The sequence below is a fragment of the Austrofundulus limnaeus genome, unplaced genomic scaffold (assembly GCF_001266775.1).
Source record: "Austrofundulus limnaeus strain Quisiro unplaced genomic scaffold, Austrofundulus_limnaeus-1.0 Scaffold35, whole genome shotgun sequence".
NCBI classification, from domain to species: Eukaryota; Metazoa; Chordata; class Actinopteri; order Cyprinodontiformes; family Rivulidae; genus Austrofundulus; species Austrofundulus limnaeus.
The window spans coordinates 1885417-1897618 of NW_013952437.1; the positions used below are offsets into that span (position 1 = coordinate 1885417).

The 12202-nt window shown below is 37.1% G+C and overlaps 1 protein-coding gene across 1 annotated transcript; it reads right to left on the reverse strand.

Moving 5' to 3' along the window:
• Positions 1-801: 801 nt before the first annotated feature.
• ptgis (prostaglandin I2 (prostacyclin) synthase) lies at positions 802-8440 on the reverse strand. Its single transcript, XM_014006241.1, has 10 exons — positions 7506-8440; positions 6984-7107; positions 6614-6789; positions 6396-6542; positions 6186-6298; positions 5202-5377; positions 3280-3445; positions 2823-3004; positions 2101-2252; positions 802-1101 (listed from the first exon to the last, which is right to left on the reverse strand). The coding sequence occupies exons 1-10, from the start codon at positions 7574-7576 to the stop codon at positions 954-956; spliced, it is 1455 nt and encodes a 484-aa protein (XP_013861695.1). The 5' UTR covers positions 7577-8440; the 3' UTR covers positions 802-953.
• Positions 8441-12202: the final 3762 nt, after the last annotated feature.

Below are 12202 nucleotides of genomic sequence, written 5' to 3' on the forward strand. Positions count from 1 at the left end.
GATAAACAATAACAGTAACAACAGCTTTTTGACAAAATGCTTAAAAATAAACTACAAAAATAATTTGGTAAAGTGCAAATTAAAATATGGCTGCATCTGCAACTGTATTTGATAATGTTTTGAACTTTTAAAATATTGCATGGTAAAACCAGAGGCTTCACTTCATATTAGTGACAAACTTTGGTATTTTTTGATGGGTTACCTTCATTTTTGCTTCTACTTTTTATTTAAAATAGGTTTCTATTCTTGGCAGGTTTCTAAGATTCTTCTTCCAAGTATTAAAAAAAGTTGTYAAACATCCGAGTGGTGCACTACCAATGCCAGTGGTGAGAAAGTGTATTGCACCTTACTCAAAATCAATGCGGTCCCGCAGCCCTCTGCACCCCAAAGTTTAAAACTGTTGTTCTTTTGAGGCCCTCAAGGTGGTGCTTATGGGCCGCGGCCMATAGGTKAAGAATCTCTGCACTAGGAGACAACAAGGAAACCAAAAACAGATGGACAAGCCCTACAATGATCCAGCAAGGAAATAGTGACAAGACTCAGTATTTATGCAAAACAGAGGGAGAGAGGAAATGACAAACACCTGGAGGGAAGACTGATTGCTGATCACAGACAGGTGAGGAGGATTAACTGAGAAATGGCAAGAAAACAAGCTGAGGAGAACTGTGAGGCACTGACACAAAGAAAACACAGAACAGACAACACAATCCTCACAAAAATTGTTGCCATTTCTAGAGGAATCTCCTTGTTTGGCAAAAACACTCAAAGGTAGGCTGACTCAGTTTGAGGTTTTACTTTATTTTATTATAAATAATGTTTTAAACACAGCAATGCATTTTACAGCTTAAAGGCAGATAGATTAAATATGAACCAGAATAAATAATGTTGTGTCACACTAAAACCACTTTTAAAAAATATGTTCATCAGTCAGCACACTTTAGAGTGTGCAGATTTCATGTCCTCTTCAGTCTGTATCTGACCTGCAGATCTCCGTCTGGCTGCAGCATCCCGAAGCCATAGCGGTTTGGATTAACAGGTGGAAGTTTAGCATCGGGGTCACTCAGCTCCAGATCAAGATGAGTCAAAATCAGGAACACAAACCTTTAAGGGTAAATAAAAACACACAGACAAATCAATAAAAGTGTGGAAATCCATCCTTTAATAAAATGTCTTTAATAAATAATAAAATATGTCTAAAAGTGGAATGTGGAGAGGCAGATATAGTGTTGTGATAAGAACTTTTGCAAAAATTGCGTTTTGTCAAAATATGATGAATAAGTGCCTTATCAATGTTTAAATGAACTGTCTGAAACATAATCCTAAAAAAAAGTCAAGCACGTTTTTGAGCAGTGGCATCAAAAAACCTGATTTTGAGAAAAAATGCTTTAAATTTGTGAGATTTTCCTGTGAGCAAGCAAAGTTTTATTTCATTCCACCTGGGGAATCTCAATATTCAAATACTATTTGAGGTTTCCTCCTAATAATGACATCAAAATTTCCTCATTACATAAAATTAAGATTCAGACCAAATATTGTAACCAGCAAGACAAATTAAGTCGTATTTCTGGATCTGTTTATGATATCAGAAAGATCCAGGTATCAAAATGTGGCTTTTAAAGCCAGGAATCTGAAAATGTGATTAGGTCATTCTGGCCAAATTTGACTTAATACTCATTTCGATATGATGGGTCACAAATACAAAAAAAAAAAAAAAAAAAAAAGATTCCTAAGGTCTACATGTCAGCATCATTTAGCATTGACTTCTATTTTGCTCCTAAACAAACTAACCTTTAACCTTTGCCAGATACAGAAAAGCTCTGCTCTCTTTCATTCATTTCATCACAAAATATTTGCAATTATATTTCACGGCTTGCGGCTAATGATGATAGAGAACATGAAAGCGGGATTGAAATGATAAAAGGAGAGAATATTAAGATGTCTTTTTTTATTTATTTATTTTTATTTATTTATTTATTTATTTTGCGGGTCGACTCTGTTAATCGAGATGAAACCACTGAAAGCTCTTTGATCACAAATGCATCATTTTCCAACTCTAAGATACGTGATGGAGTGCTCCGAAGTTTAGATTCATAAACTTACTGCCTAATGGCTGCAACAGCAAACTCCTTCCCCACGCAGCTGTTCCTCCCTGCGCCCCAAGGCATGATGTAGTACTTCAGTCTTTTCCCGTTCTTGTAGAATTCATCTTTCTCCGTTTGGTTTTCCATAAGAAAGCGATCGTATTTGAACATCTGTTGGGGWGGGATGAGATGAGGATAAAACATAGATGTGTGTCAATTACAAGTTTATGCAAACAAGTATGATCGTGTGCTCACTACGCTGTACATTCTGTTCTAAATAATATGTAATTATTGTCACTAATCATCAGAGACAAACAAAGTTAAATGATCTCAGTTTACTGATAATCCCATTAAAATGGATTAAAACCACAACTATTAATAACTTTATGGCTCTAATTCACAGTTTAATCCTGCCTCCCAACCTTCTGTGGTTTAAAATATGATTATATTCATTTTTCAAAAGAAATGCACCATGGTGGACTTTATTTTTAAACTTACATATATTAAATGTGTCTCACTTCTAGTCTTCATCACTCAGCAACAAAGTTTAAACTAAAAATTTTGATATTGCTAGCATGAATTTGCCACTTTGCTGTGATGCACTTATAGACTGTTTTTTACCAGCAAAAATGAAAATCRGACAATTTTGGTTACTTGGTGAGCAATCAGTGCATCCATTTCAAACAGTTAGATACACTCATCGTATTAGAACTCTTTGGATCTGCACATGACAGTACGTACCTGGGGTTCTTGGTGGATCTCCGGGTCCATTTGAGGGCTGAGGAAGGGAAAGAGGCACACTCTGTCCCCTTGTCTGAGGTGGTACTCCGTACCGTTGGCCAAGCGCAGGGTCTTTTCCCGCACCACTTCTCTATTGATCATCACRGCGGCGGTGAGCCGTAGGGTCTCGTTCAAAACGCTGTCTGCGAAGTGGACCAGACAGCAAAGTGGATAATGTCAGAGAGCTGTCTTCGCTGGTTAAATCAGCGATGCCTTTGGGCATAATTTGGAGAGATACAAACAGCTGAACCAATAAAAAGATATGAAGCAGACAATCTTTATTTAACTGATCTAAAGGTCATTTGCTTATTTACAGCATGCTGAAAGGGCTTTGGCTTCTGTCTTGGTGAAGTGATTAAACCAAAGACAGAAGATCAAAAAATRAGCAACAAAAAGGCAGAAAGCAGGGGTTTTGTACCAAACACAGGTGTATGCTGAGCTTCCAGCTGGTTTAGGGCGGGCCGCTGCAGGGAAGTATACTGGAGAGTGGAAAGGCCTCTCATCTCTGACTTAACAGCTTCCATGGCCTCGGGGTGAGTAAGCAGATAGCCAAGGATCCAAAAGGCAGCAGGTCCAGCATTACACTGAAAGGGAGGGGAAAAAATCATCAAACACGCAGGGTTTCAGCTCCACAGATCTGCTGCTAATTTGGTGAAGATGAACACGGTGTGTGCACAAAGTTCAAAGAATTCTCATTATTTGCTAGTTAAACCAAAAACACCCTTTAAGTTTTCTGTAATGCTGCTGTCTGAATGTGACGGATGTGAGGAGAAGGCAGTAAATGAGTCCGCACTTCGWACAGCCTGCTGTCAGCCTCACAGAGGGAGGCACCTGAGCCTGTCAGACAGTAATTGCTGTGGGTTAAGGGAGCTGTTCCTTTTACYGCTGCACGTCTCAGGTCAGCTCTCCATTGACAGCAGGGCAAAAGCCCAAAAGCTACAAGAGGTACACATTGCCTTCCTGCCCTCTTCAGGCCTTCAAATTACCAGATTCATATTGATACAAGTCTGACTATAAATGATTAATAGTGATGCAAGATGAGGGGGTTGTTTGTACAATACAGTTACGTAACTTTTTTCCTTATTCCCAATCTAAATGCTAAGATAAACTGGTCCCAACATGTTTAGAACTGAAAGCAATGTGTACCCTTTTAAACAGCCACAGGCTTTATTTTACATGCATGGGAGGAGAGTTTTGAWACCTCAGTGGTTTCAGTCACAGTCTTTTCTGCAATGTAAACAATTAATACATATTTCAAGCCTATGTATAATTTGCGTAAGTCAATTAAATTGATTGTTTGCAAATGGAAAGCACGTTGCTACTTTCTGCTTGTGCATAACTTAAAAATGGCGTAGGTGGTTGTAGTGAAATATCTTAGCATTACACTTCTTTTTAGATTTAGTAGCCTGCCTGTGACATGTGTAGAAGCCACCTTTCTTTGGTTTCAAATCTTATCCCTGTGTTCTCTGCAGTACTGCCCCAGTTTCAACGTCAAGCTAAGGATCTGCTTCCTGTACCCCTCCTTTTCATGATAATGGACCTACAAACCTGGGGAGTCTCTTAGGACAAGCAGACTGTATAAGCTCTGTTGCAGGGAGAGCGTCAGTGTTAACAATACAGGGGCTGAAGCTTCTACAGATGAAATGATGCATAGATGAACTGCAAAGCCACAGACCATTAATGGCTCGCTTTCTCCCCCACCAGGCCACTACGTGTAACGACACTACGCTGCTCTGAACTTGTCTGGACCGGTGAACAAAGATTCTGTTCACACATAAATCAGCATTGCTGAAACCTGAAACTACTCTCTACAGCACCCTGAAACTAAATGAACATCTGGACAAATGAGCAAACTTAGATGTAATAAACAATTAGTACAAGGAAAATTATTTACCCAATAATGTATTTTTTCCCTTGTTTTATTTAAATAAATGCGTCATGGGTACAGTTTAAACATAATGCTTAACTTCAGTGTCAGACACTATTAGGGAAAGAGGAAATAACTTCAGCTTACGAACACAGTTCCTCCACTGTTTACACAAGTCTTTCTGAACCTTAAAGGAAGTTATGTGAAACTGATTCATATGGTTAAAATCTAACCAGGAAAGTCTAATCTGAGCAACAGGTCGAGGCAGGCAGCTCTGAACAATTTGAAAGCGAGGAATCCTCTCCGCTTTGTTAATAGGCTTAAGGCAACAAACTGGAAGGTAAACATTCAGCTGGATGCTGCAGCTTGTGAGTTTCACTATCTGGGCATCAGTGTTGCGTCTTGCCTGTGTGTCATTTTGTTTAGGATTTCTGTTTGTTTGACAGGGCAACGGCTAATAAAAGAGCACCGACCTGGGTGGTCCACAGCTGCAAGAGCAGGGCTTTTTTCTGCATGTCTGCATCTATCCCCTGTCCCTGCAGGAAGTGATGGTAGCTCTGCTGCCAGGAATCAGACGCTTCGTTCAGACACCGGGGGGACAGCAGCTCCCAAAGTTGCTCCTGGGATGCTTTGACTATTTTACTTTCCCCTGTTACCAAACCAACACAGATATTCAAAGTTACTCACTTTGCATTTTATGGACAAAGTACACAAAGAGTCATGGTTAAAGGAAATAATGGCTTCTTTCAGTTCTCTGATTTGAAAAACACAAACTGATATTTACAATATTACAAAATTATGTAAATCAAACAGTACATGGCATATTGATAAATTATTTTTAAAAACAATAAATTAGAATGTATTTTATTTGATAATCAGCTAAATGACAACACAGTATATTTCTGACCATGCTGACAAGCTAATAGCTAGTCTGAGTGGAGCCAAGAAGACCAAATCGAACTGCTGTTGTTTTAGAACAAACCCTTTTACAACAATTTCATAACAGTTCATGCAAGCAAACATCAATTTGGTCAGACTTAACTTTATTTCTCCAATCGGATGTTATTCAAAGAGCTATCTGTAACAGGTAATATGTTGATATTTCATAATCTTTCCACAAACATCTTTTCAAAAGATCTGAACTACACTGTAAACATGTTTAATCTAATCAATTCTTACACTCTTATATCCGGTCAAAAAGTATTTTTGATCTTGTTTTGAGAATGATATACTAAGCAAGACCAGAATGTATTAGATTATTAATCTTGTAAGCCTGGAAATTTTCCTTATTTCAAAAGGTCTTACGTAATTGTCTTATTGCACTTATTTCACTTCATTTGAGAAGTTTCAGACTATAATAGAATTTTAAACTTTTTTTAGATAATTTTTGCGTTGTATCGCTCCCATGTTAGTCTGGATATCAGCAATTTGCTTTTATGAACTAGAGCCCAGCTTACCTCGTTTCACAGAATTTCGAGCCAGTTTGGTGAGAAGTCCGTCAAACTTTCGAAACTCCTCATAGACTGTGGCTGCACTGTCTTCCTTTCCAAACAACGTAAGATATCCAGCTCTGTCAACAACGGCCAAGTTTAAAAAAGCATGCCCTTTGTCTGTCGCACTGTGCAATATAAACAACGACACCACAACACTTTAACACAGTCTGTTACCTGAAAAGAAGACTGTAACAGAGGCCAAAGAGTTCATCCTCCCTCCACTCTGAAGAGCTGCAGGGTTCATGGTTATTCACCAGCAGGTTGTAAAGGTGAGTGTTCATGGAGCTGCTGAGCTTCTGGAGACTGTGACCTTGGAAATGCCTAAAGAATGAAACTCGAAGTGAGAGTCTCATTTACAACTTCAGTGATGAATAGTTTAAAGGAGGCATTACGTTTCCATCCATTTTCTCTCTGATGCACGGTCGAGGTTTGGAAGCTGCAAACTGAAGACTCTTTCTATGAGCTGGCCTCGGATTTTGTTGAATTTAAAACTGTCTGTATCACTCAGCACACTGTCAAAGGAGTTTGGGTCCAACAGCACTGTCACATAGTGCCCGGCAACACAGACCTAACAGGGGATAATTGTAGCTGTTAGTATACTCCATGGCTTGGTTTTAAATCTGTGCTATCTACAATCTGATGATTACATTTTTGTCACAGTGAATGCGAAGAAAGAAAGACTTGCTTGGGGTAAAATATTTAACTACACCGATGACCTCAGAAGCACTGGCTTCAAAAGTTTTCGTCATTATGCAAACTTACAGTGAAGATATCTCCGTGTTTTTCTTTCATGCGTGCCAAAAACCTTGCTGCATCTTTGCCGAACTCAAGAGCATGACCCAGCCATGGAATGACCCCTTTGTCGAGAGGCGGCTCGTTCTTCYGTCTGACAGTTAGAAGGAAATTCATAGAAAATTATGGCAGCGTGATGGTTTGCATATCTACATTTCACACAGTCATAAATCTCACCAAACAGGTTTGAAGTTTTACAGGCAGGCAGAAGAAACCCCCCTTTTTTTCCCTGAAGTTCATTAAAACTACGAGACGTAGACTAAAAAAAGTTTCAAAACTAGCATCTTAAAATTAATCGTGTTTGACATCATTTTAAAACTTAAAAAATATATATATTGAAGTATATATCATTCTATCACCTTTGATTAAATCTAAACTTAAACTTTAAATGATAACAATTGAAAAGCTTTTCTGAAAGAAAATATCAGTAAAGCCTGTTTTCAGACATAGAATAAAGCATAATAACAAAAAAAGTAAAGTGTAAAGCTTTACCTTGAGCGAGTAAAAAACAGAAGAAGTAAWATAAACAGTCCATTAAGAATCAGAAATATTGTCCACAGCATGTTCCTTGAAGGTCTGATGCTTGAGCTGCACTGTAAATAATGACTTCTTAGCTGCTGGCAAAGTTCTTATAGATCTGAGCCTGGCTTAGCTGTAACTACCGCTTGTGAGAGGAGGAGTGGAAAGGTGTGGCTGGTGACACAAAGTCTTGCTCAACACTACATCGTCAGCAGTGTCAGACGACTCCAAAACTACAACACACTTACAGTAAGTCACATAAATGGGAACAAAATCAGAATTAGGACTGATTATTCATATTYTACAGCTTGATTTATAGTTTGCCACACCTTTCATGATACTGTCAGATAAACTAAAGTAACTTCTTTACTCTGGGAGGTTCGTAGAAAAGTCATATACCAGCAAATTTCATTGCTGTAATATCATCAAATAACTCATCATTTGTTTAGTAAGAGAAGTCAGGGGATAATAAAAAGAACTCGAGTTTGCACGATTCTCAGGGTGTGATGATGTAAAATCTCTCTTGACAACAACAAACTGTTTTCAAGCCGTATGAAAGCCTCGTGTACTTTTACCTCGCTTTGATCAAGACGAAGCACAGAGTGTGAAGAGGAACAAGTACGAGCTGGTGACACAAACTAACACCCGAAACCAGTCAAGATACCAGAGAGATGAGCTCTCAGTCCAAGTATTATTCAACCCAGATGATACTATGACTCAATTAGGGATGTTATGTGATCAAAAAAAATGCCACTCACTCAAAAACAGAAACAACAACAAAAAGATTTAATGGATGGATGGAGTTATCATGAAATCAAACTAAATCCTAACAATTTTGTATTTGTTAGTTATAAAAAGTAACCAGCAGAGGGTGATCACGCACTACAACCTTACCTTTTACCATCAGGGGATCTGTTTGAAGTAAAATTAACCTGTAAGTTACTCAGTGAAACTTCAAATTACAACAGATTTCAATGCAATTCAAACAAACTGATTAGTTGTATCTGAATATAAAACGTTTTGCTCATTAATTTGGAAGACAACATCAAATAATGAATACAATATCGTCTGATTACATGAAAATGTGATAACATGCAAGTAATGTACGGCATGAACTAAAAAGCCAAACTGTCTACCTGCTATGTTCCATGCGTTGTACTGCGATGCCTAAATTGGTGTAGATTCTCAGTAATTCAGGCAAATCCATAAATAAATAAATACATAAATAAATATATAACAGGGCATTTATGTTGTTGTTTAATACTTTTTGCTTCCCATATCCGTTCAAAATTGGTAAGGAGTTCATAGCTTTAAATTTCATAAGATCCCACTTTAATTCACATTTTTACAAAGTGCATTCAGCATTGTGTAACACCATCTGATGTGTGGCTACAGGTGGTCAGGTTTGAATTAGGATAAGTACTAAGTGAAAATCTGACCGTGCAAATAATGTTGCTCAAAATTTCTGCTTTAAATCAATGTAATCACATTATTGTTGAAAATGACTGAATAATAAACATGTGACTCTGTCTAAATCTAAGTTGGAAGTAGTTTTCACAGATATTCTCAAACTCATTCMAGTTTTAATCAGGTGCATTTGACGCCAAGAATCTGTGACCTTTTGCAAAGAAGTAAGATGTTTAATCAGAGTGTGCTGTGATGGAAGCTGACAGGTTCTCCATTTGACAAGTTCATCACTGAATGACAAGTTACAAGCAGATTTTCTCAGATTTTGCAGCAAAGGTAAATCTGTTGTCTCATGTAAAAATGCAGACTTCTCACAGATCCATTTGTTTAAGTTTACACTTACCCTTATTATGGGCTGCAGGGTTGCATAGTTGGTAGAGCTGATGCCTCTCAGCAAGAAGGTTGCCAAATCAAATCCTGTCTGGAACAGCTTTCTGAGTGTCCATGTTTCTCTGTGCATGTGTGGATTTTCTCTGGGTTCTCCAAAGATCAAAAACATGAATGTTATGCTAATAATAAATGGCAATTCTTGTCCCTATGTTTGAGTGAGAGAGGGTGAATGGTTGTTTGTTTGTTCACCAGCGACCCCCATGACCTTGAAAGGAAGAAGCAGGTAAAAATAATGGATGGACATATTAGATAGATACTTTATTGATCCTTGGCAGGAAAATCCCTTCTCATTATTAGCATATTTAAACTAATAAGACTCAAGCACTAATTATTGATTTTAAGTTCACAATTACAATATTTTTCTATTTTTTCYCAACAAAATGGGGTGGCTGTGGTGTAGTGGTAGAGCAGCCGGCTTTGGGACCCGCAAGCCACAGGTTCGACTCCCCGCCATGCCTACATGCCGTTGTGTCCTTGGGCAAGACACTTCACCCACCTTGCCCACTGATGGTGGTCAGAGGGGCCGGTGGCGCAGCATGGCAGCCCCACCTCTGTCAGTCTGCCCCAGGGCAGCTGTGGCTACAATGTAGCTTACTGCCATCAGTGTGTGAATGTGAGTGTGAATGAATGATGCATGAAAATTGTAAAGCTTCTTTGAGGGTCTCGAAAAGCGCTATATAAAACTAATGCATTATTATTATTATTATTATTATTATTAAAATGAATTGTAGCCATTTTATAACCAAATATGCTTCTTTTCTTTTAACATTGCATTTTTTGTCTTTTTTTAATCAAACTGTAACTGTCTGATGTCTTTGTAACAGAATATAACTTCAAAATAAATAAAAATACATCACAAATCCTTTTGTGAACAAAAGTTAAGTATCAAACTGAACTTGTCTTAAAGATATAACTCACTGTTATACAATACAAATGAAATCAGTTGACATTTTTTATGAATTGATTCATATTTTAAGCAGTTATAATTGCAGAGGTGTCAAAAGTATTCACACTCATTACTTAAGTAGAATTATAGGTACTAGGGTTTAAAAATACGTTTTTGGAAGTAGAAGTATCAACACAAGCTTTTTACCCAATAAAAGTATAAAAGTACTAGTTTTAAAATGACTTAAAATATAAAAGTAAAAGTAATGAACGCTTAAAAAGGCAATTAAGGATCAATATGTCTTGCTGGAATGTGATGTGATTTGTGTCTTACAGCTGTGATGGAGTGCGTTCAATCTAGGCATGCAAGTTATCGATTAATGAATTAATTTAAAGTTGATTGATCTTATCGATMAACTAATGATTAATTGATAAGCGTCCATTTTCTTAAAAACCTGACATTTCTCTTGAATCAAGAATCTTTCTATATGAAGGGCTAATATTTTACATGCTAAATTAAAAAAAGTACAGTATTATTTTACCAATTCATTATGCCATCTGTGTTAAACACTGAATGAATAAACAGAAAATGTGGATTTCTCTCACATTATTAAACTTGGGCATATTTATAAAATATAACAAAACAGGAATCTATTAGGTCGCTAGTTGGAAAAAAAAGAATAAAAGGAGTAAAACACTTATGAAAAACATCACCATTTAAACACAGAGTAATATTTTACAATAAAGATTAATTTAAAAACAAACTATAAACATAATAAAATATCCCTGAAAGAATTGAGAGTACAAATGAGTTCTGGCAATTGTTTGTTTACATTTTCCCTGTGGTTCTATCTGGGCTGGGCTGCTCGGCATGATTTGATGTCAGTTACTTCATTCATTTGATTTATTCACTGGCAGGGTTTCATCATACAGATGAGATTAACTCCACATTAATTATTTGTAGCAACTGTAACTATTTATTTATTTATTTATTTATTTATTTATTTATTTATTTATTATATCATTACAAGTTAAACTCAACGAGAAGAAGCTAACATTAGCTACAGTTAGCTTACCATTCTCTATCGTCCTGCTCTCTTGTTTTCACCCCAGATTTACACTAGATGCGACTCTGCTCCGCTGTGGTGCACAGTTCGCACCTGTTCATTTTCATCCCAATTTCTACAGCCTCTGCTCTGCTCAGCTCCGCTCCAGTGCGACGCACAGAGGAGAGAGCGTGCAGGAAGGAGATTGTGCAATAAATTCAGAGATAAATTTGAAAGTCAGAGCAAAAAATAATTAATTCTGTGAAAGACKAACTTCAAACACAGCTGAAAACCCAGATATAAAGGCTTTTGATGTGTGAAACTGTATCACTGTCGCCTTTTTGAAACTTCTGATAATATCCACGTGTATTTTGTGTGTACACATATGCTTCATGCTACACGTGGCCATCTGCTTCCCAAACAGAACGATACACTCTGACAGCATTTGTGTGGAAATATATCCACATATTGATTAACACAGCTGGGATTTTGACAAAATTGGGACACCCTATGGTGTCTTATTTTGGAAATATGGATTTTGTGCTTGTTCTTTTTCCTGTTGGTGTGACATGATCTTTGTAGATTGACTTCGGAGCAGCTCCAAAGTTCAATAGAAATTAAAAAATTTTAATTTTTAAAAAGTAATGAGTAGAAAGTTCAGATAATTGATTTAAAATGTAAGGAGTAGAAGTAAAAAGTAGGCTGAAAAATACTTACTCCACTAAAGTATAAGTAATACGTAATTACTTGACACTGCTATATAACTGATGATTAATCCATTCTCAGTTAATTGTTGGATCCATAGTAATTACATTAGTTGAATAAGCATTTTCCCAACAGATCAGAAAAACAAATCAAGTTCCCTTTTAAACTTTTGGAGAA